At 45.7% G+C, this 21,348-nt stretch overlaps 3 protein-coding genes and 1 long non-coding RNA gene across 10 annotated transcripts in view; 2 read left to right on the forward strand and 2 right to left on the reverse strand.

Annotated features, from left to right (window-relative positions):
- The window catches only part of LOC119127193, a 665,522-nt gene that overhangs the window by 72,970 nt on the left and 571,204 nt on the right, over positions 1 to 21,348 (reverse strand). The gene's annotated exons all lie outside the window — the stretch shown is intronic.
- Positions 88 to 4,691, forward strand: si:dkeyp-117b11.1 (SH2 domain-containing protein 6). 3 transcript variants are annotated; one of them, XM_037259146.1, is made up of 17 exons: positions 88 to 177; positions 982 to 1,007; positions 1,085 to 1,113; positions 1,184 to 1,221; positions 1,398 to 1,509; positions 1,963 to 2,036; positions 2,114 to 2,144; positions 2,315 to 2,401; positions 2,700 to 2,728; positions 3,050 to 3,086; positions 3,184 to 3,256; positions 3,401 to 3,431; positions 3,547 to 3,583; positions 3,717 to 3,757; positions 3,826 to 3,894; positions 4,019 to 4,177; positions 4,307 to 4,691. In XM_037259146.1, exons 1-17 carry the CDS (start codon positions 169 to 171, stop codon positions 4,421 to 4,423), a joined length of 999 nt encoding a protein of 332 aa, XP_037115041.1. In that variant the 5' UTR covers positions 88 to 168; the 3' UTR covers positions 4,424 to 4,691. The 3 variants fall into 3 exon arrangements, with proteins under 3 accessions (XP_037115041.1, XP_037115042.1, XP_037115043.1); XM_037259147.1 differs by having other exon boundaries at positions 2,117 to 2,144; XM_037259148.1 differs by lacking the exons at positions 88 to 177; positions 982 to 1,007; positions 1,085 to 1,113 and having other exon boundaries at positions 1,314 to 1,509.
- Positions 4,833 to 5,921, reverse strand: LOC119127340. The gene is made up of 2 exons (XR_005098812.1): positions 5,774 to 5,921; positions 4,833 to 4,953 (listed from the first exon to the last, which is right to left on the reverse strand). It is a non-coding gene; the product is annotated as an uncharacterized LOC119127340 (long non-coding RNA).
- Positions 6,008 to 21,170, forward strand: cltcl1 (clathrin, heavy chain-like 1). Of its 5 annotated transcripts, none has more exons than XM_037258928.1 (33): positions 6,008 to 6,244; positions 10,443 to 10,650; positions 11,066 to 11,068; positions 11,550 to 11,818; positions 11,917 to 12,078; positions 12,155 to 12,268; positions 12,336 to 12,509; positions 12,581 to 12,778; positions 12,868 to 13,068; positions 13,142 to 13,294; positions 13,434 to 13,556; positions 13,767 to 13,904; positions 13,990 to 14,154; positions 14,243 to 14,423; positions 14,502 to 14,665; positions 14,742 to 14,867; positions 14,955 to 15,097; positions 15,169 to 15,403; positions 15,478 to 15,600; positions 15,684 to 15,829; positions 15,921 to 16,104; positions 16,216 to 16,408; positions 16,483 to 16,640; positions 16,712 to 16,876; positions 16,953 to 17,228; positions 17,513 to 17,662; positions 17,742 to 17,873; positions 17,945 to 18,055; positions 18,167 to 18,337; positions 18,480 to 18,701; positions 19,244 to 19,270; positions 20,458 to 20,530; positions 20,663 to 21,170. In XM_037258928.1, the coding sequence occupies exons 1-33, from the start codon at positions 6,203 to 6,205 to the stop codon at positions 20,785 to 20,787; spliced, it is 5,055 nt and encodes a 1,684-aa protein (XP_037114823.1). In that variant the 5' UTR covers positions 6,008 to 6,202; the 3' UTR covers positions 20,788 to 21,170. The 5 variants fall into 5 exon arrangements, with proteins under 5 accessions (XP_037114823.1, XP_037114825.1, XP_037114824.1 ...); XM_037258930.1 differs by having other exon boundaries at positions 19,244 to 19,264; XM_037258929.1 differs by lacking the exon at positions 11,066 to 11,068.

Consider the following 21,348-nt stretch of genomic DNA (forward strand, 5'->3'; position numbering starts at 1 on the left):
AAAAAGGGTTGTACAAAGTGATCTGTTGAGGGGTGGTTCCAGGGCAGGTAAGGAAATGCAAAGCTGGAAATGTGTGCGCTGGCGTTGCTTGAGCGCATTTGCATGCGGGACACCAAACAAAGACGTCCATTTCTTCATCATTCCAGTTAGCGGACTTCATTCCAAATCATGAAAATGGTAATGTATGATATTATTTGACATATAGAATGTTCTTTTATTCCATCATTTCATCTCAATTCTCTAATCAAATAATAATATAATGTATCATCTCTTAAATTGTTTTCTTTGTAGTACGTTTGAGCGCTTCTGGCATATTTAGGAAAAAATGTGCAGCACATTTTTTTATTTTATTTAAATATACTATACAAAGCAACTGCATTGTAGCGTAGACAATCAGCGTTCCCTTGTATGCACAAAGAATCATTTGAATGCGGCAGAATTCACGCCAATGATAAGGTTTTTTATTTCCGTTACCTTTTCATAGGACACAGTATGTTATTTTGGTGTGTGTGATTGTGTCCGCATCACACTTTTAGGTTTAATAAAAAAGCATTTAATTTCCTAGTGAATATTCTGAGGAGAATAATTCACAAAGGAGGAAAAGTGAGTGGACTCCGGTATCATTTTCCACATGTTTCTTCCTGGTTCTCTTATGTCATGAAAGGCAGCATTGTCTCCAATTAACTTATGTTGTAACAAGAACTATCACCCTCTTCGACCTTCCATAATCATTTACTCTATGTCAACACTTTTTCCACGACAATTTATGGGGAAAAAAGATCACTTTCTAATTCTGCCTGACTCATATTTGACTAGTAAAGACGAGTCAATGATTCTAGGCATGCCTTCAAGACAGCTCAAATTTATCGGGAACATATATCAGCGTCTTTGGGTTTTTGAAAAGCGCTATACAAATTTAATGAATTATTATTATTATTATTATTATATTAAAGTAGCCAAACATTTTTCTGTTTCACGCAGAGTTTCTTTGGCAAACTGAAGAACATGTAAGTATAAAGATGTCAAATGTCTACATTTGTGTAAAGCTTTACAGCCTTTTTTTTTATCTCCTCCTCGAATGCAGTGGTCCTCCAGCACCACCTAGAAGAACAGGTAAGGTCATTTCCCTCAGATAAATGCAATTTGTTTCAGTTCTACATTAGCAAGCGTGTCATTGTTTCAGGCAACAATGACGACTTTGGGTGGAAACAACATGGATTTGTAAGTAAAGTGTTTTCATGTCAGATTCAAACTCCAACCACAAATATGGCCATTTAGTATTTTCACAATATAACTGATGCGACTGTGTTCAGAATCAACCAATCAAATTCCAACTTGAATGGGAGTCAGCCCACATAAAAACCATGAGGCAACCATATGGACTGTAAACATTTCAGTGGCAGGAGGATGAAGAAGAAGAGGAGGAGAATGACATGTATGAAGTTCCTCCGTGTGAGCGTCCGGCTGTTACCGTCCCGCCGAGACAAGTGGAAGAAAACGTTTATATGGGTAACTAAGAATATTCACTCCTACTCGCACTCACTCAAGTATTGTTTAAAAAAAAGCCTTCAAGCTGTTTATTGTTGAAGTTGACAGCTCAAGCGCGACCCTAACGAGGACAATTACCGTATTTTCCGCACTATAAGGCGCACCTAAAAAGCTCCAATTTTCTCAAAAGCCGACAGTGCGCCTATTATCAGGTGCGCCTTATATATATAGACCAATATTGAGCCACTACAGCAGGCGTGTCCAAAGTCCGGCCCACGGGCCAAATGTATATATCTTATATATGGACAAAGTTTTAAAATGGGCCATTCATTGAAGGTGCGCCTTATAATCCGGTGCGCCTTATATATGGACAAAGTTTTAAAATGGGCCATTCATTGAAGGCGCGCCTTATACCCCGGTGCGCCTTATAGTGCAGAAAAGTGCTGTAGAAAATGCTTTTTTTAAATTTTGCAGAACGAACCTCCAGTGTGGTAGTCCCACAACGCTTAGCGACACCTGCAGCGTCAAGACTTGGTGGAAAAATTCAGGTGAATACAGCAACGTTGTCCCTTCTGGTCATTTTGGAATATATTTGGTCATGACAATGTTTACCTTCATTCCTCAGCAGAAACCTCAACATGCTAAGGAGAAGAAACGTGAGCCACACTTTACAGCGGCACGGTCGAATAGTACTCAAGGGCCACATTTGATTGTTAAGATGAATAAATTGGGATGATCTTTAATAGAAATGTTGATCAACGAGTTGAATTTCACCCATGCAACATTATAGTGCATGATGTTGAATCTTTTCTGTCTCATCCTTCAGCACCCGAGGTGGACAGAAACGAGAAGCCTGGCAGGAAAAAGATGACGCCTCCTCCTGCTCCCTTTCTTACGTCCACCATCGAGGAAGGTGCAGCCATTTATGTCAACAAATACAAAAGCAAGAATAACATCCATTTGTTAAAAGTGGGCGTTTTGCTTTCACTCTGTTCGGAAGGTTCATAAGATGTGTCCAGAATGTAATGCATTTGTGGCGCCCCCTAGCGTCTCTGTGCAGCAGTAAAAGTATTTGCATTTCTTTCCCGCTGTCTCTAGTTAACTAGTATGTGAGCACATTAATGGTGGGGAAAATTTTGAAGGAATTTCTCATGGTCTCATTTCACATCACAAAAAAACGAACTGGCATTTAAACAGGTTTTTCATTTCAGATGTATACCTGGATCCGATTGAAGAACAGGTAAATTGATTAAAATGCTGTATTCTATCCGTCTCACCATCCAACTTCACCAATATCCAAAACAACAATCAAATAATTCCAGCATCAAAACATTTGTGATTTTCCAGCTACAAAAAGAGAAATGCAAAAGTTTTTTACTCAACTGCTCAATTTTCAACTAGAATTGAAAACACTTGCTTCAGAATCTTATTTGATTGTTTTTTTGTGTGTATTTTTTCTTATCAATCACGTGATGCAAATCTATGATTAATAAATGCAAAGTGCTACAGTTGAGCGCAATTCTCATCGTACCATCAAACACTGTGCCTTCTCATATTTCAGAGGGATAACGACGACCTGTATTTAGAACCAGCAGCTGGTAGGGCGCATGAACGTGGACTATAGATTACGTTGATTCAATGTTTGCATGAAAGCTTTTCCACAAAAGGATCTTCATTTCATTTCCTGTCCCTCAGCTTGCCCTCCGGCCCCTCGCGGCCCGATGAGAATGTCTTCATCCACCAAGATGGCACTCACGCATTCGCCCATGTATGTCTTTGCCCATCTAGCACTATAATAATAATAATAGGCATGGTAAAGATGTATCAAATATTCTATCTTTAAAAAAATATAAGTTGTATTAAATACCTTGGATGTCAATTATTCGATTTGATGCATGCTTTGACGATGCAGGATGAAGCCTCCACTTCCGAGAGCAAAGTCGGTGAGTGGTCCATGTTCTCTTCCCATTTCAAATATAGGAACTTTTCATTCGCATTTGGCGGAATTTAGTACAGCTTCTTTCTATGGCGCACAGTTTAGTATTTCCTTTCTTTCAGAATTCCTTCCTGCCTTCATTGACAGAGGTCAAATCAGGTAAAAATCCTTTTAATATTGATGGTGTCTAGGCACTTATTTAGGAAGTAAGCAAGTAAGCTCATTTATATTGCACAAAAAATGCAGATTCATTTTTTCAAGTTTTGATTAAACTCTCATTTTCTGTTTTGAGCTTCTGGTGGTGGGAGGACAAGCAACCAATCTGCGAATGAGGTAAAAAAAAAAAGCTGCATAATAATTTTAAAAAATGCATTATATTCATTCTATATTTTTTCATATAGGACAAAGAATGGTTTGCTGGTGATTGCAACAGGAAAACAGCAGAGGATCTTTTAGTTAGAGTCAATAAGGTACGGTAATCCTTTCACGTTCCATAAAAATATCTTTGGCTATAGCAATTAAGGAATTTGTCCTCGAAGATATCTGATGGAGTTTTTGAACTAAAACGATTGCTTGGATTCGTCCTCGTTGTAGGACGGCACCTTCCTCATCCGACACAGCTCGGCCCAGAACGCCCGCCAACCTTTCACCCTGGCTGTGCTTTACCGTCAGAAGGTCTACAACATTCCCGTCCGCTTCCTGGAGGAGATGCAAGGCTTTGCTCTGGGAAAGGAGGGCAAGAAAAGTGAACAGGTGAACTCAGATTGAATGGGTTTAAAGCTAATGCTAACATGACCGGCAATAAGTTTAACCCCTTCAGGCCTAGACGGAGCTCGTAAACCTATACGATTGATAAATCCGACGTTCTCTCCCCTCCGTCAGGTTTTCACCAGCCTGGAGGAAATAGTGACGCACCATAAGAAGAACCAGCTCTATTTGATTGACAGCAAGAGCCAGGCCAAGCACCCAGTCTATTTATCTCACGCGGCACGCTGTTGACAACACATTTGACACAATCAGACACGATCTTTAAACTGAAAATGTTGTCACACTTTATTGGACACACAAAAATTGCTTTCCACAGCATTAAGTTGTATAGAAGGGGACATGTTATGGAAAATTGACTTGAAACGAGAATTAAACTTTCCTCTCGAAACACTGCTGAATTTCACACAAACAATAAAACGCCACTTTTCTATAATATGTTCCCTTTATAATTTAGGAGGTAATAAAAAACAGCACAACACAAGTCAAGTCAAGTTTATTTATAAGAATGAAAAAGAGGATGTCCAAATGTGTTCATAATTAATTGCACCACTTATAAAAGAAAAATTGATCATACAAATGTTTTTTTTCCCGACGAAAAACATCACCATGTGTTCCTTTCCTTTTTTTCTTTTCCTTTTTGTCATAGTAGGTCGAGTCATGGTGGGAAAACAAGAAGGCTAAGCTCAAATGAATAGTTTGACCTGATCCCCAGGCAGGCATACTTCCAAATAAACAGCAAAAGAGGTCGTCAGGAAGGAAGACTGTAAACAAACACACGAGCAGATAAATCAGTAGGAGTGGCAGCATCATTAAATCATCCAGTCACAGCCATGTTGTGTTTCTTTGCTTCGAGTGTCTTGGAGAGGAACAGAGCAACAGAATGTCGCTTTAATTAAATGAACCGCTTGTGAGTTGTGAGGCTGCGGCAGTGGTCGCTATAGTCTAATTATGAACACTTCCTGGGGGACACGACAATCTGGCAGCTGGGCAGGAGGCATTCTGTTCTGATGACGTCATGTGTATTCCTCAATAACATCCTGTGATCACCATTGATAAGATGTCGCTGGTAGAGTCACCATAGTCACCACGTTTGACTAAATTTCCTTGACTGGCTGTGATGAAAAAACGGTTTTAAAGAGGATTTTATTGGGGTGGCACAAACCCAGAAGAGTCCTCATAGTCACGCCCATTCAATCGCAGACAGGCAATACTGCAGAACGTGAGGGTAGCGACACCAAGTGGACAAAACTCACACTACACTGCTCACATGCATATATTTTGGTGTTATATGCATGACGTTTTAATACATATAATTTGGGCATTGCTTTGCAAGGATGGTCTGAAAAGAAACCCCGAGATTTATTTATGATTATATTTTTAAAATGAAATAAAAAGAGCACTTTCTGTTGGATCTAGTAGCGCACTCCCTGTCATCGCCCGGAATTTAACACACTATGAAAATGTAGAAGGACTAAATATCATGAGTGTTGGCGGAATTGTTTGGGTGTGTGATAGAATTTCAAAGTTGCAAAATTGGGCTGAGGAGGAGACGGAGGAGGTCGTCGGCGGAGCGATACGCACACCACACGTCTGACCTTCTTGCGTTGACAGCCGTGAGAAAAAACCTTCCGGGGGCTCACTCGTTTCACTTCATCCACTGTTTCAGCGTGGATTTTCATTGCTGGACTTCCCCCCACGGGTGTGTTTATTCCAGGGATACACCGTGGAGTGGCTACGCGAATGTTGAGCGTTAACGTGGACTATTTTCCTCGGCGGAGGTGGCACCGGTTTCACGACTGACTCTGTGGGCGCACTGAATGAAAGCAGCAGTTGCCGTGTGAGAGTGAGATTTGAACATCTCCCTCACTCTCTCCGCCTGTCTTCTATTCCACTTTTTAGGGGACGTTGCGAGCGGATACTTGAAAAGCGCACCTCCAAATCCTTCCTGGTTGCCCCCCCTTTCCCCTTTCCTTTCTGCGAGGAGCCTTTTTGGCGAAGAAGCGTCTGGAAATGGCCCAGATACTGCCCATACGATTCCAGGAACATCTGCAGGTAAGGCAATAAGGCTCCATAAGAACGAAGCCCCCTTCTTTGGCGCAGTTCCTCGCCCTTGTGTCCGCACACAGGCGGCACATGTCGCATTTAAATGGGAATGTGAAAGCAGAGCTGCGGGCTGTTGCTCAATATAGCCACAGGCCTGGATTAGCCAAAGGATGACTTGGGAGAAATTGAACACTGTGCGTGTAGCCATTTTTTCCCCCTAACCTGCTAATGAATATACACCCAAAAAGTCACTGTCATGTCAAGTGTTAGCATCTACGCCATTGCGGTGTTTGGACACATTGCAGTGGAACCAGCAAGTACTCGGCTGTTCTCCTTCACTGAGACTGAATGGTTGGAAATGCTGTGGCGCTTTCATGATGTCTTGCCCTGCCTGCAGCAGCATCCTTAACTAGCCCTGGAGCGTCTATAACTCATTCGAGCGGTTGGATTCACATTGTTAAAAAGGGGGAGGATGATTCTCATAAAATTGACAATAGTGCACATTAATGTTGGATAACAATTCTACCTGCATACTGAGAATATCTATGTCAGGGGTCTGAAACTCCAGTCCTCGGGGGCCGCATTCCTACATGTTTTCCAAGTTTCCCTCGTTAAACACACCTGATTCAATTATCGGGCTCCTGCAGAACGTGAGGATGAATTGATCATTTGAATCAGGTGTGTTTAACGAGGGAAACTTGGAAAACATGGAGGCATGCGGCCCCCGAGGACTGGAGTTTGACACCCCCGATCTATGTGGAGTTTGCTTATTTCCTATTGCAATCCAAAAACACAAACGAGGAGTCTAAATAGTCCAAATTTATGAATATTGGGTTCGACTAACCTGCAACCCCAGTGAGGATGGACAATATAGAAAATGGATGATAGAGGGACAAAGATGGCCCCTTCATTTGGACACAGAGATTCTGCTCCTATAAGATACGTCAGCTAAAGCGGAGTTAGCTAGCGTTGTATAATTAATCACATAGAGTAACACAGAGTATTGCTTTTTATATATGGCGTGACTACGTAACTTCCAAACTTTGTGTTGTCAATCAAGGCTTCATGTACACATCTGAACTGAATTGCATTTTGGCTGTTTTCCTACTAATATAGCAGTGGCTTGTGATCTTTGTGTCTGGAGCTGCTTGCAGAGTCCCGGCAATGAAGTTTCAAGGTCACGCCTTCCCCAACTGGGATCACCTTTAGTGTTTATAGGCTTTTTAAATTGCTTGTTAATTGCCATCTTTCATGCAGAAAGGAACTAGATTTTATAGATAGCTACTGCCTGCATACAATACGGCTTGAATTTGTCATTCGAGTTTATGTATTTTCACGAAATTCGAAAACACAATCAAATAGTCACAACAGCTAAGCTGTCTCGACAATGTTTTTGGACAGTACATTATTTCATGTTGAAAGTTTGAGGCAGAAAAGGCTCAGTGTTCCTCACTTGGCAGATTCATGGAAAGAAAAAAAGAATGCCCCTTTAAACAGTGTGGGATTTAGAAAGTGACAGTTCTCTGCTTGTCTGGGGAGGAACTGTTCGGACCGTGATATCGTCCCGTAGCAGCCCCTCTGCTTGGCGTCTTGCTGCCAGAAAACTTTGTGACGTACCCCCTCCACCCCCTCCCTTGTCTACATGTTGTTATGGTAACAGCAGGCAGTCAAATGGCCTTTCACTGGAAAAAGCACCCCCACACCACCTTCTCCTCTCCTCGCCTTCTTCTTCTGGCCACCAGCCCCACTTTTGCCAGCTAGCCAAAGATCCTTTCCTCTCTGTTGAATGGCATGACGCTCCGGGATGGAGGCGGTGCATTCGCTGCTAATCTCAAGGTTATTTCTTCAAATGACTTTCTTTGGCTGGAAATGGGAAAGCAAGTGCAAGAAATCACACTCTGGGCATAGTCAATTACCCCTGTGAAGACCCAGCAAAGTGGAAAAATGCTTGGAATTTCAAAGCGGGGGGGATTTCGGGCCTCGCATTTTCTTTCGAGGCCTTTTATTTACCGAATTCAGGAATGTGACACGGGTGCGGGTCTGTCTTTTCTGTCTGATATTGTTTAGGCTTCAGAAGAGCTGCCATCAGCTTCGTCATCTCAGTGGTTGCTTGTAGTATCGACAATTTAGCAATGAGTAGCGGATAGCATCTCTGGAAGGCTTTGCTAACACCACTGAGGTTAATGTGGCTTTGCTGCTGGCTGTCTTTGCGCGCAAAAAAAAAAAAAAAAAAAAAAGTCCCCCGGCTCCAAACCGCCCGTGTCAATTTGAGCCAGACCCAAACCGACCTGCTGCTCCGGTGGCTGCTAAAACCGCTCGGACGCATCTGCGCTGATGGAACCGCAGCCCCGTGTCATTCTTCTGGACGTGATATACGGACGAGGTCAGCAAATGGTATCAGGGTTTCCCTTCTCAGGATGTGGAGGAAATGTCGATTTCATCACGCCTGTGAATCAACTGCGACGTTGAAGAGCATCTGTGTCCAGTCACCTAACTTAATCACATGTGTGGGAAGCCATTCATGCGCTCAATTGGACTTCAAATGGCGGACGTGTTTATTTTCATCGTGTAAATGCTCAAATAGTTTTCATACACACCCTGGCTTGCATTCAAGCAATAAAAAAAAAAGAAATGCCCCTAATCTCATCCAAAACTAAAAGGATTTTTTCTCTCATTGAAAACCTAATAAGCTACATACATTGGCGAACAATAATTATAATAATAATAATAATAAATTAAATAATAATTCATAATAAACAGTAATTGGGGAAAAAAGTGTAATAATACACTTTAATGTCCAACAACATTTTGTCCGAGTATTCGATTCTATAATCGATCGATTCTGAGACGTTAATAGTGACAGCCCATATAAGTTGAATATTTGATCATTTTCGATAGCCGCAAGCCAACTTGTGTTCCGTGCCATTTGCAATGTTGCAATTTTCACTTCCGTCTCATCCTACGTTGGAAAGCAGCTGATGTGAGGTGTCAGCAGCGCATCCGCCCACCAGTCCGTCCGTCCGTCCGTCCGGTGACTCACCAGATACCGGCAATGTTGCGTCATGGCTTAAGTTACTGCCGTTTGTATTTGTGATTGTGGCCTCAAGTGCTCGGGTTTGGTAAACGCAGCTGTAGAAATGGGAAGCTCCGACGTGCGTATGCATGTGTGAGGGTGTAACACTAGACCTTTGTCGGTCCAGAAGGAGGCGGTGTTACGGTGAGTCACTCACTCCACCCTAAACCGCTTGGCTACCAAAGTTCATGCTGGAATTTAAGACTCCAGCTTCCCTTTTTCTTCTTCAAGCACATTCTAGCGAGCCAGCTCATAGCATTCTTGTCATCTGCTCTCCCTTCTCCACCCACCCCCAGATAGTTTTGGCACGCCAAAGGAGATGCAGCATATGGCTGTAATCCTCCCTCAGGTCTTCTCCTCGGCTTTTCGCGCTTCTTCGCCTTCATGTTGCGCAATCGAGTAGTCCTCAGATTGACTTTTTTTCCGTCCCGTTTTTATTGAGTTGTTGTCATGTTGCTAAAGATACGACATACATTCTGTCTTCCATGTTTAATTCTCAACTGTAGTATTTCATGTAAAGCAGATCCCCCTCCGGTTTGAAATGTGTCCGTGGCCTTGTTTTGGTTCTCTCAAGCGGCCCGTTGCAAGACAGCGCCGTCTTTGTCATGTGGATTCCTCTCCGCTTGCCTCGGACTCTATCTTGTAGTCGGTTGGACTCGAACAATATGTGCAAAAATACACTTCATGTGATTTTATTTAAAAATATGAATCGCTAGCAATATCGCTATTTTTTGTTTTTTTTTAAAAGTGAAAACAATTTGTAATTTTAAGCATCGACATATGAATTTGATGCACAGTTTGTCTTTGCGGGCCATATGAAATGATGTGACGGGCCGTATCCGGCCCCCGGGCCTTGAGTTTGACGTGTTATAGAGGGAAAGCGCTGGGTATTTAGGTAAATATGGAGAATCTCCTTTTGTTTGCATTTTTTTTTTTTTTTTTGCATCGTAAATATGGCGCCAACTGCAAGTTCCAGATTAAATGATGTGCTTGGTGTTTGTCGCTATTGTTTATTGTATTGCCATAGATTTATAGTTGCTGTGCTTCATTGTAGGCAAGGATGGTGTCGATGTGCCCATTGTTCCATCGCGACAAACAACTTGTCCACATTGACTGATGTTTCCCCACTTTTAGTTGCAGAACCTGGGCGTGAACCCAGCCAACATCGGCTTCAGCTATCTGACCATGGAGTCGGACAAGTTCATCTGCATCAGGGAAAAAGTGGGCGAGCAGAACCAGGTGGTCATCGTGGACATGTCGGACCCCACCAACCCCATCAGGCGCCCCATCTCGGCTGACAGCGCCATCATGAACCCCACCAGCAAGGTCATCGCCCTGAAAGGTGAGCGGCAGTCACATTTATAGCCGGATGGGACACGGCGAGGAAAAACATGGCTTTCTACCAAGAACAATATTGTCGCCGTCTGATTTTCAGACTGGCGATGTCTGCATGTTAATCACAATATTTAGTTTGAACAGATTCATCTGCGAGTAGCGAGTGTGGGAACGCTACATTCGTGCCACCGCTGACGTTTGAATGTTAAAAACTAAATGGAGATTGTAGGCGGATTGTGCAAATTGATTGCGTGCCACGCAAGCACTAATCAAGATGATTCACCCCGGCAGTAACGCTCCTTTATCTCCGGCCATAATTTGTTCTCGTTTAGGCTCTGGCTTTCATCTGTTTGAGTCTGCGCCGTCTTATCTGACTGACATTTTGTTATGCTTTCTCTCCCTGGCTATCTGTCATTTCTCAGACGGTGAGTTTCTGTCCGTCTGCCCTCCCGAAAGCCTGCGCCAACCCGCCAGAGGTTCTGTTGTGATGATACAATGGGCGTGGCTATCTCATGAAAGCGTCCAAAATACCTTTCTCCACTTCACACAGCTATTTTGGCTTCCAATCAATCAAAAGGCAGACAACTGTTTAGGAAAGACACACACGCACACACACACATTGCCCTAACTTAACCTGCTGGCACTATTTTTTTATTTTTTTTTGTGAGAAGCTGACTTGTGGTAGCTTGACTTGATGCGTGTTCCTAAAGTGAATGTGCGGTATGCATTGTCCGATATACGACGCACCCAAAACACTCGCCTGACGCAGACATGACCTCACCTGGGAGGTCGGTCTTTAAAATTACACATGGAATTTGCCGGGCCATCACATTTCGCACGTGTGACCTTTTTTTTGTGACTGCTGCCTGGTCATTGACATCCATGAACGTCCGTCTTCCCCCTTAGCTGCAAAGACGCTGCAGATCTTCAACATTGAGATGAAAAGCAAGATGAAGGCTCACTCCATGACGGAGGAGGTCATGTTCTGGAAGTGGATTTCGGTCAACACGGTGGCCTTGGTGACGGAGACCGCCGTCTATCACTGGAGCATGGAGGGGGATTCCCAACCCAACAAAGTATTTGATCGGCACGCCAGCCTGGCAGGATGCCAGATCATCAACTATCGAACCGACGAGCAACAGAAGTGGTTGCTGCTGATCGGGATTTCAGCGCAGGTACCGACGTTGATTTTAACGGCGAAAGACGATTTGAGATACAAGGCCCGCTCGTTTCAGCAATTTTGCTCAATGTTTTTGTCGGCTCGCCGTCGCAGCAAAACCGCGTGGTCGGGGCAATGCAGCTGTATTCCGTGGAGAGGAAAGTGTCGCAGCCGATAGAAGGTCACGCCGCCGCCTTCGGGGAGTTCAAAGTGGAGGGCAACGCCAATCCGTCCACCCTCTTCTGCTTTGCCGTGCGCTCGCAGGCGGGCGGGAAGGTCGGTAGGGTTTTTTTTTTTGCTTCCGCTGTTATTTGCGCAATATCTTATTTGAACGTGTTGAAAATTCAACCAGTTGCACATCATCGAAGTGGGCCAGCCAGCTGCAGGAAACCAACCATTTGCAAAGAAAGCAGTGGATGTGTTTTTCCCTCCAGAGGCCCAGACAGACTTTCCTGTCGCTATGCAGGTATGCCAAGGACCCGCCCCCAGGAACTCCGAGAGCGTTACATTTGTGTTTTTTTCCCCCCCCACAGATCGGAAGTAAGCACGGTGTCATATATTTAATCACCAAGTACGGGTACATCCACCTCTACGACTTGGAGTCGGGAGTGTGCATCTACATGAACAGAATCAGCGCCGAGACTATCTTTGTCACGTCGCCTCACGAAGCCAGCTCGGGCATCATCGGAGTCAACAAGAAGGGCCAGGTGAGCGAGCGAGCGGGAAGCATGCCGGCCCACGCATTTACGCTGACGTCTTTCTTTTATTTCCTTTCTAGGTCTTGTCCGTATGCGTCGAAGAAGAAAATATCGTCAACTATGCGACAAATGTCCTCCAGAATCCGGAGCTGGCCTTAAGGATGGCCATCAGGTCCAACCTGGCCGGCGCCGAGGAGCTTTTCGCCAGGAAGTTCAACACCCTGTTCGCCCAGGGAAGTTATTCAGATGCGGCAAAGGTTGCTGCGTCAGCACCTAAGGTTGGTGTCCTCAATTGGAATATTCCAAAGCAAATGTACGGCCAAGTTTCTTTTTGCTACCTCCCCAATTCTTCCAACGCCTGACTCAGGGTGTCCTGAGGACCGCCGAGACCATCCGTAAGTTTCAGAGTGTCCCTGCCCAACCGGGTCAGGCATCTCCACTGTTGCAGTACTTTGGTATTCTGTTGGACCAGGGTCAGCTCAACAAATTTGAATCCCTGGAGCTGTGCAGGCCCGTCCTGCAGCAGGGCCGCAAGCAACTGCTGGAGAAGTGGCTGAAGGAGGACAAGGTGCGAAAGAGACTTGGAAACTGTCAAGTCAATATTGTGCCTGGTTTGACTGCGCAATGTCTGCAAATTGTAGCTGGAGTGCTCAGAGGAGCTGGGGGATCTAGTGAAGGCTTCTGACCTGACCCTCGCTCTTAGCGTGTACCTCAGAGCTAACGTCCCCAACAAGGTCATTCAGTGCTTTGCGGAGACTGGCCAGTTCCAGAAGATAGTCCTCTATGCCAAAAAAGTAACTATCGACCGCCTCGATGACATTATTATTTTTTTTTTTTCCCATTCGGTGCACCCCGCCCAATGATATTCAATAGCATGTTTTCATTTAATATTTGAATTGTAAAATGATCGGCGGCCCTGCTGCATTTCCACAGGTCGGCTACACCCCCGATTGGGTGTTTTTGCTGAGGAATGTGATGCGCGTCAATCCCGACCAGGGACTGCAGTTTGCGCAGATGCTGGTGCAAGATGAAGAGCCGCTGGCCAACATCAACGAGGTAACACGTCAGCTTGTCAGCCATACGATTCAGTCCTGCCATTCCCCCCCCCCCCCTCCCTAGCTGGCGTGGGAGCCGCGTTTTATGTTATTCCAGATGTGCCAACAATGCCAGGAATTCCCAGCCTCCCTTTTCCTCCGCTTCCGAGTCGCGCCGCCACTTTGCTCCTCCTACGACCGAGCGCTTTGCTTTGTGACCTGTTGGTTCTAGATTGTGGATGTGTTCATGGAAGGCAACCTGATCCAGCAATGCACCTCCTTCCTGCTGGACGCTTTGAAGAACAACCGGCCGGCCGAAGGACACTTGCAGACGCGCCTGCTCGAGATGAACCTCATACATGCGCCGCAGGTCAAGACTCGAGAGGGGGAAAAAAAAAAAAAAAAGGATACACTGAGGTTTTGCCATTTGACTGACTGCCGCAACCTTTATTTAGGTGGCAGACGCCATCCTGGGCAACCAGATGTTCACGCACTACGACCGAGCCCATGTTGCTCAGCTGTGCGAGAAGGCGGGCCTTCTGCAGAGAGCTCTTGAGCACTACACTGATCTTTATGATATCAAGCGCGCTGTGGTGCACACGCATCTGCTCAACCCTGAGGTACTCCTAAAGTAGCGGGTGGAGGGGAACCAAAACATCCTTTTGAGAAGATGTCTAAAATTGTCTTCCTTTTTCCCCCCCCTTCCAGTGGCTGCTAAACTTCTTCGGCTCTTTGTCAGTCGAGGACTCGTTGGAGTGTCTAAGAGCCATGCTGTCCGCTAACATCAGACAGAACCTGCAACTCTGCGTGCAAGTAGCGTCCAAGTACCACGAGCAGCTCGGGACTCAGGCCCTGGTGGAGCTCTTTGAGTCCTTCAAGAGTTACGAGGGTAAGTGTCCCGAGCGCCGCGTTTGGGCTTCAGCGGCCAAAGCAGCCGAGGTCATCACTCCTTCTCTCTCTATTCAAGGCTTGTTTTACTTCCTCGGCTCGATTGTGAATTTCAGCCAGGAGCCCGACGTTCACTTCAAGTACATTCAGGCGGCCTGCAAGACGGGACAGATCAAAGAAGTGGAGAGGATCTGCCGAGAGAGCAACTGTTACGACCCGGAGAGGGTTAAGAATTTCCTCAAGGTGCCACAATCATCCCGTCAATAGTACCGAATGAGAGCTTTTCAACGTGTTTTTTTTTTTTTTCCCCCCTTGCTAGGAAGCCAAGCTGACAGACCAGCTTCCTCTCATTATTGTATGCGACCGCTTTGATTTTGTCCACGACCTGGTGCTCTACCTCTACCGCAACACTCTGCAGAAATACATCGAAATCTACGTGCAGAAGGTAAGTCGCCCGCTACATGAATTGCACCCGACGAGGCAAACGATGATTTTTGTCGTGAACTCCATAACAGCTTGTACGGTTTGCTAGGTTAACCCGAGTCGATTACCGGTGGTGATAGGCGGCCTGTTAGATGTGGACTGCGCCGAGGACGTCATTAAGAACTTGATCACGGTGGTCAGAGGGCAGTTTTCCACCGACGAGCTTGTGGACGAGGTGGAGAAACGAAACAGGTAAGACCGAACCGTTTTTTTTTTCTTCTTCTTAAAAGTGACACAAACAACAAGACGCTTCTCGTGCGTAGGTTGAAACTTCTGTCGCCGTGGTTGGAGTCGCGTATCCACGAAGGCTGCGAAGAGCCAGCCACCCACAACGCCGTGGCCAAGATTTACATCGACAGCAACAACGCACCCGAACGCTTCCTGAAAGAGAACGCCTTCTACGACAGCGCCGTGGTGGGGCGCTACTGCGAGAAGAGAGACCCTCACCTTGCTTGCGTGGCGTACGAGCGAGGCCAGTGCGACATGGACCTCATCAAGGTGACCGCGTCGAAATGACACCACAACCTCGGCTGGATCCAAATATGAAGATTGTAAACGTATGGATGATCTAGGTTTGCAACGAGAACTCGTTGTTTAAAAGCGAGGCTCGCTATTTGGTGCGACGGAAAGACCCGGAACTTTGGGCCAACGTGTTGGAGGAGAACAACCCCTACAGGAGGCCACTCATCGATCAGGTCATATTCTCACGCTCGGCTCAGGTGGCCGTTTATCGTTAACTACATCCACGTGTACTACTTCTTGTTTTGGTCGATTGCAGGTGGTGCAAACCGCCTTGTCGGAGACCCAGGACCCAGAGGAGGTGTCGGTTACCGTCAAGGCCTTCATGACGGCCGACCTGCCCAATGAGTTGATTGAACTTCTGGAGAAGATCGTGCTCGACAATTCTGTTTTCAGCGAACATAGGTTCGGATTGCTCGGTGCCCAATTTCAATCACTGAACTGTCATTATTTTTTTTTTTTCCCAACAACAATTTCTTTGTATGTCTGTGGCCAGAAACCTTCAGAACCTGCTGATTTTGACGGCCATCAAGGCGGACCGCACACGCGTGATGGAGTACGTCAATAGGCTGGACAACTACGACGCCCCGGACATCGCTAACATCGCCATCAGCAATGAGCTCTTCGAAGAAGCTTTTGCCATTTTTCAAAAGTTTGACGTCAACACGTCCGCCGTACAGGTACGGAAACGTCATCTCGTAATTGCAACATCCTTTTTGGATTCAAAATGGCAAACCTTACATTTACGATGTATTTTAGGTTCTTGAACTCCCCTGCTCTCTCTCTCTTAGGTATTGATAGAACATCTAGGGAACTTGGACCGAGCCTACGAATTTGCTGAGCGCTGCAACGAGCCAGCGGTATGGAGCCAGTTAGCCCGGGCGCAGCTGCAAAGAGACCTGGTCAAGGAGGCCATCGACTCGTACATCAAAGCCGCGGACCCCTCGTCCTACATGGAGGTGGTCGACGCGGCCAGCAAGAACGGTACGCCTTTGCTTTTCGGCTACTCCGCTCATTTTCATAAGCGCGTCGCTTTCAACCAAGGCGTGGCTTTGCAGATAACTGGGAAGATTTGGTCAAGTTCCTCCAGATGGCTCGCAAGAAAGCGCGGGAATCCTACGTGGAGACGGAGCTGATCTTCGCCTTGGCTAAAACCAAGCGTCTGGCTGAGTTGGAGGAGTTTGTCAGCGGGCCCAACAACGCTCACATCCAGCAGGTGAAATCCGAAGAACGGCCGCACGTCGGGCGGGATATTCAACGTCGCTCGGGTCTGGTCTTCCTCCGCAGGTGGGGGACAGATGTTACGAAGAGGGAATGTACGAGGCCGCCAAGCTCTTGTACGACAATGTGTCAAACTTTGCTCGACTGGCGTCCACGCTCGTGCACCTCGGAGAGTACCAGGCCGCCGTAGACGGCGCCAGGAAAGCCAACAGCACTCGCACTTGGAAAGAGGTAAGAGGAAAGAGCTACGTCTATTTTATTTATTTTTTGCTCTGACGCACATCTCGCCTGCCCGTCTGTCCGGCAGGTTTGTTTCGCTTGCGTGGACGGCGAGGAATTCCGTCTGGCGCAAATCTGCGGCCTCCACATCGTCATCCACGCCGACGAGCTGGAGGACCTGATCGCCTACTACCAGGACCGCGGCTACTTTGAGGAGCTGATGGCTCTGCTGGAGGCGGCTCTGGGCCTGGAGCGGGCACACATGGGCATGTTCACTGAGCTGGCCATTCTCTACTCCAAGTTCAAACCTCAGAAAATGAGAGAGCACCTGGAGCTCTTTTGGTCCAGAGTCAACATTCCAAAGGTGGGATCCAAATGCTATGTGCGCTCACATGCTCGCCAGGTGCTTCATTAGTTAGCGCCAAAGATCAATACGTACCCGTAATAAAACTGTACATGATCTTTTCATATCGTTTTTTGTAGATCTATACATTTCCAGGTCCTGTTGTTAATTTTCAAAAATGGTCCTTTGCCTACTGCTATTTAAAATGGTCAAGGTCTACCTAATTGGTGGCCATCTCATCTAAACTCCAGAATATCTCATTGTGCTGGTTGTCTAATACTTTTTTCTGGTTCTTTGCCCACCAGGTTCTGCGCGCAGCAGAGCAGTCCCACCTATGGGGCGAGCTGGTTTTCCTCTACGATAAGTACGAAGAGTACGACAACGCCGTCCTCACAATGATGTCCCATCCGACCGACGCGTGGAAAGAAGGACTTTTCAAAGACATTATCGCAAAGGTGCCTGGCGTGGCTATATTGGCCCTTTTCTTGTTTCTTCTTGCCAGTCAACACGTCTTGCTTGTGTCTTTCTTTCTAGGTGGCCAATGTGGAGTTGTACTATAAATCTCTTTCCTTCTACCTGGATTACAAACCTCTTCTACTCAACGACTTGCTGACTATCCTCTCCCCGCGCTTGGACCACAATCGAGCTGTCAACTTTTTCACTAAGGTAACCGACAGGGATGCTCTTTAAGAATTCTCAGCTGTTGCGACGTTTCATCCTTTATCCACCTCAACCAGGTGAAGCAGCTCAAGCTGGTCAAGCCGTACCTGAGGTCTGTCCAGACTCACAATAGCAAGTCGGTCAATGAAGCCCTCAACAACCTGCTGACAGAAGAGGAGGACTATCAGGTCTCTCACTCCTTCATTTTTTTTTTTTTCTTTTCTGAAACTTGTCTTATTTTATGTCACAATGGAAGAAAAACGGCTCTGAATTTTCTTTTTTTCTCATTCGTCCTCCAGGGCCTCAGAGCATCCATCGACGCCTACGATAATTTCGACACCATCGGCCTCGCCCAGAGGTTGGAAAAACACCCGCTGATCGAGTTTCGCCGCATCGCTGCTTATCTGTACAAGGGCAACAACCGCTGGAGACAGAGTGTGGAGCTCTGCAAGAAAGACAAACTCTACAAGGTGAGCGGGAGGGTTAGGGCACGTACGCAGTGTCCCCCAAAACAATCCACCTCATTTTACAGCGTGTGCAATTTTTCTGGGGGCTATTTGTTGAACTATTCTACCGTGTTGAGTAACTCTTGGCTCATATGTCTTACCCAAGGATGCGATGCTGTTCGCTGCCGAGTCGAAGGACGCCGAGCTGGCGGAGACCTTGCTGCAGTGGTTCCTGGAGGAGGGCAAGAAGGAGTGCTTTGCCGCCTGCCTCTTTGCCTCCTACGACCTGCTACACCCCGACGTGGTGCTGGAGTTGGCCTGGAGGCACAACATTGTGGACTTTGCCATGCCGTACTTCATCCAAGTGATGAGGGAGTACCTCACAAAGGTTTGCACTCCATTTCTAAGATTTAGTAAGATCGGCTCTATTTTCATTGTTTTATAAATTGTATTTTATGCTTAATGCCTTTTTATTTATAGCCTTTATTAATGCCTTTTATTATAGACTCACAAGTTGCATTTGTCCATGACCCAGCTCCTTAACTGAAAATATTTCTTCATTTTTTTTTTTTTGATAAGGATATTTGCACTTCCACATTGTGCCCCTTCTGTTATTTGCACTTGTCCACTGGGGGGGGGGGGCAGTATAATACAGATACATACAATCATTTAACAACTCCATAGCCCATGACTCATTTGCAATATGACTGAGAGTATTGTTGCCTTATCTCACCACATCATCACTGTTTAAAGATATATAAGGAGTTGTGAAGTTTGCAATTGTAACTCAAATTTCCACTCGCAACTCGAGAACAAAAGTCGGCCAAACAAAAAGTCGCGCTGTCGTCAAATTGAACATCCTCAGAAAGCAGTTTCAAATTCTAGCTCAGTGTGGTCACTTGAGGTCATCTTTGGGTTTCTTTGTTCCAGGTTGATGAATTTGCACCGAAGGTGACGGTCTCTGGCCCTCCTTTTTATATTTCTCTAATGTGTTTTGTCTGCGCTTGTCGTAACCTCTCCTTAAACTCTTCGGCCTCTGATGCAGTGACCGCATGATAACTAGCCACGATTAAGTGTGTTGGCTTTTGTTCCTCTTCAACAACAAAAGAGCATGTTGTCTTGCAGTTACTGCTATGGCACATGAACAACTGGTTCATTAGCCAATCTCGCGTTAACTAGCTGCCACCCTCCAAGGATTAACTCTGTTACACATCAGGCCGGTGATGTGTACATTATACAAATCTTTTCACCGCTATATTGGCCCTAATAAGTGGTTGATAAGCATGTGACGATGTCATTTGTACAATTTATTCGGATATGTTTGATGGCCCAGCCTGGTCACGGAAACAGCCGCTGTCTATTGATAAATAATAATGAATCAGATTTATATAGCGCTTTTCTGGACAATCAAAGACGATTTGCAGTGGATACATTTTTCATATGTTCGCATATTCACACTCTGGGGGTGGTAAGTAGCCAAGGCTGCCCTGATGCATGCTATTGTTGCTAATCTTACAAAGTATGAGTTGCAAAGAAGTAGCAAGGCCAAAGTATGTGTATGTGTGCGTTGATGCATGGAACTGAAGCCTTCACACCTTCCTCCAACTTCTAATCCTGTTCCGGTTTAACAGTTACCGCGCTAACCTTTTCTATGCTGCTGCTGCTGCTGCTGTTGCTGCTGCGTGTGTAATAATTCACTCTTGGATGGGAAATATAAAGCTTGATGATTTTATTCGACCCAGGGATTGGTCTCATGGGGGATGTGTGACGCATCCCGAAGTTTCCCGGTTTCTAACTCTGGGTTAAAACTGTGTGCAGAGTTAAGCTAACTCCAAATGTGTGCTAACCTTGTTTGGTCCCATTATGGTATTGTTATTTTTGTATGAATTGAATTAAATATCAGCTGCCAGTCAGAGGAGTCCGACAAAAATACTCTTCATTATGGTAATAATGCTTGGGTTTGGTAGTCGTAGATGGAATAATCTAATTTAAGACTAAATGTCTATTATTGTGGATGTAATTTGCAGTGCAGTTTGACACTCGCGTGCAATGTTAACAAATTATTTACCTTTTCATGTACGTATTTATATCACAGTTGGATTTAAGGAAGTTCCAAACTGAATACTGCTCTCTGGTGCCCTCAGGTGGACAATCTGGAGACAGCCGAAAGCCAGAGGCAAAGTGAAGAGGTGACTGAGGCTCAGCCGGTGGTTTATGGTAAGTACCAGTTTATCTACACTGCTAGCGGAACTGACGCTTTCCACTTGTGAATTGACAAAAAGAAAGGTGAGTCAAGTCAGTATCGTGCGTTGATGAAATGGCCCCAATCTTTAAATCTTGTGTGTTCAGGCCAGCAGCTGATGCTAACCGGCTCTCCCGCTCCAGTGGCCCCCCAGCCGGGGTATCCGGGCTATAGCTACCCCGCCAACGCCGCCGGCTACCCCGCTCAGCCCACTTACGGCTTCCCCATGTAGAGGACCGAAGCGTACCGTCCTTTTCCTGCACCCTCACTGAACCGAGCTGGATGCTGAAGTCCAACCTCACCTTCAGCCAGGCACCCCTGCTAATTCACTGGAACATTTTCACTCCCTGCACCTGCAAATCCCTTTCCTGGGATACATCGGTCCTGATCCATTGACTTTTCCGTAATGAGTTTCAGGAGGAAGGTGGAGGGGAAAAAAAACAAGATGAAATAAATTTCAAATCAAATGCTTTGTGCTGCAGTTTGTGCATGTGCTGCCAAAGTCTATTGCTGCAAGCAGGAGCACAATTTTCATGTTTCCCACAAGTATAGCCAGTATTATGAATCATACGTATGTCCAATGCAACTTTTTCAACTAACATTCGGAGAACGGAGGAGGAGAAAAAATATTTGCCGGTGTCCTGACGCAGCTCGGGTCAACAATAATCATTGTACCGAAAGCAATGTATAATTTAAGATATATTGAAATACTAATCAAAGAATATTACGAAATCTATGTATTGTCTATAGTCTGTCATTGTAGTCTGAAAAGCATATTTTGTAAGAAAACAGA

The sequence above is a fragment of the Syngnathus acus genome, chromosome 9 (assembly GCF_901709675.1).
Source record: "Syngnathus acus chromosome 9, fSynAcu1.2, whole genome shotgun sequence".
Classification (NCBI taxonomy): domain Eukaryota; kingdom Metazoa; phylum Chordata; class Actinopteri; order Syngnathiformes; family Syngnathidae; genus Syngnathus; species Syngnathus acus.

Bases quoted from the DNA above. Each gene is read 5' to 3' on its own strand.
- si:dkeyp-117b11.1 (XM_037259146.1), top strand. The intron at 1,510-1,962 runs GTAACTAAGAAT...TAAATTTTGCAG, and splicing joins GGAAGAAAACGTTTATATGG to AACGAACCTCCAGTGTGGTA. The intron at 3,087-3,183 runs GTAGGGCGCATG...CCTGTCCCTCAG, and splicing joins GTATTTAGAACCAGCAGCTG to CTTGCCCTCCGGCCCCTCGC.
- cltcl1 (XM_037258928.1), top strand. From the start codon at position 6,203: ATGGCCCAGATACTGCCCATACGATTCCAGGAACATCTGCAG. The intron at 6,245-10,442 runs GTAAGGCAATAA...CCCCACTTTTAG, and splicing joins GATTCCAGGAACATCTGCAG to TTGCAGAACCTGGGCGTGAA. The intron at 15,404-15,477 runs GTGACCGCGTCG...TGGATGATCTAG, and splicing joins GCGACATGGACCTCATCAAG to GTTTGCAACGAGAACTCGTT.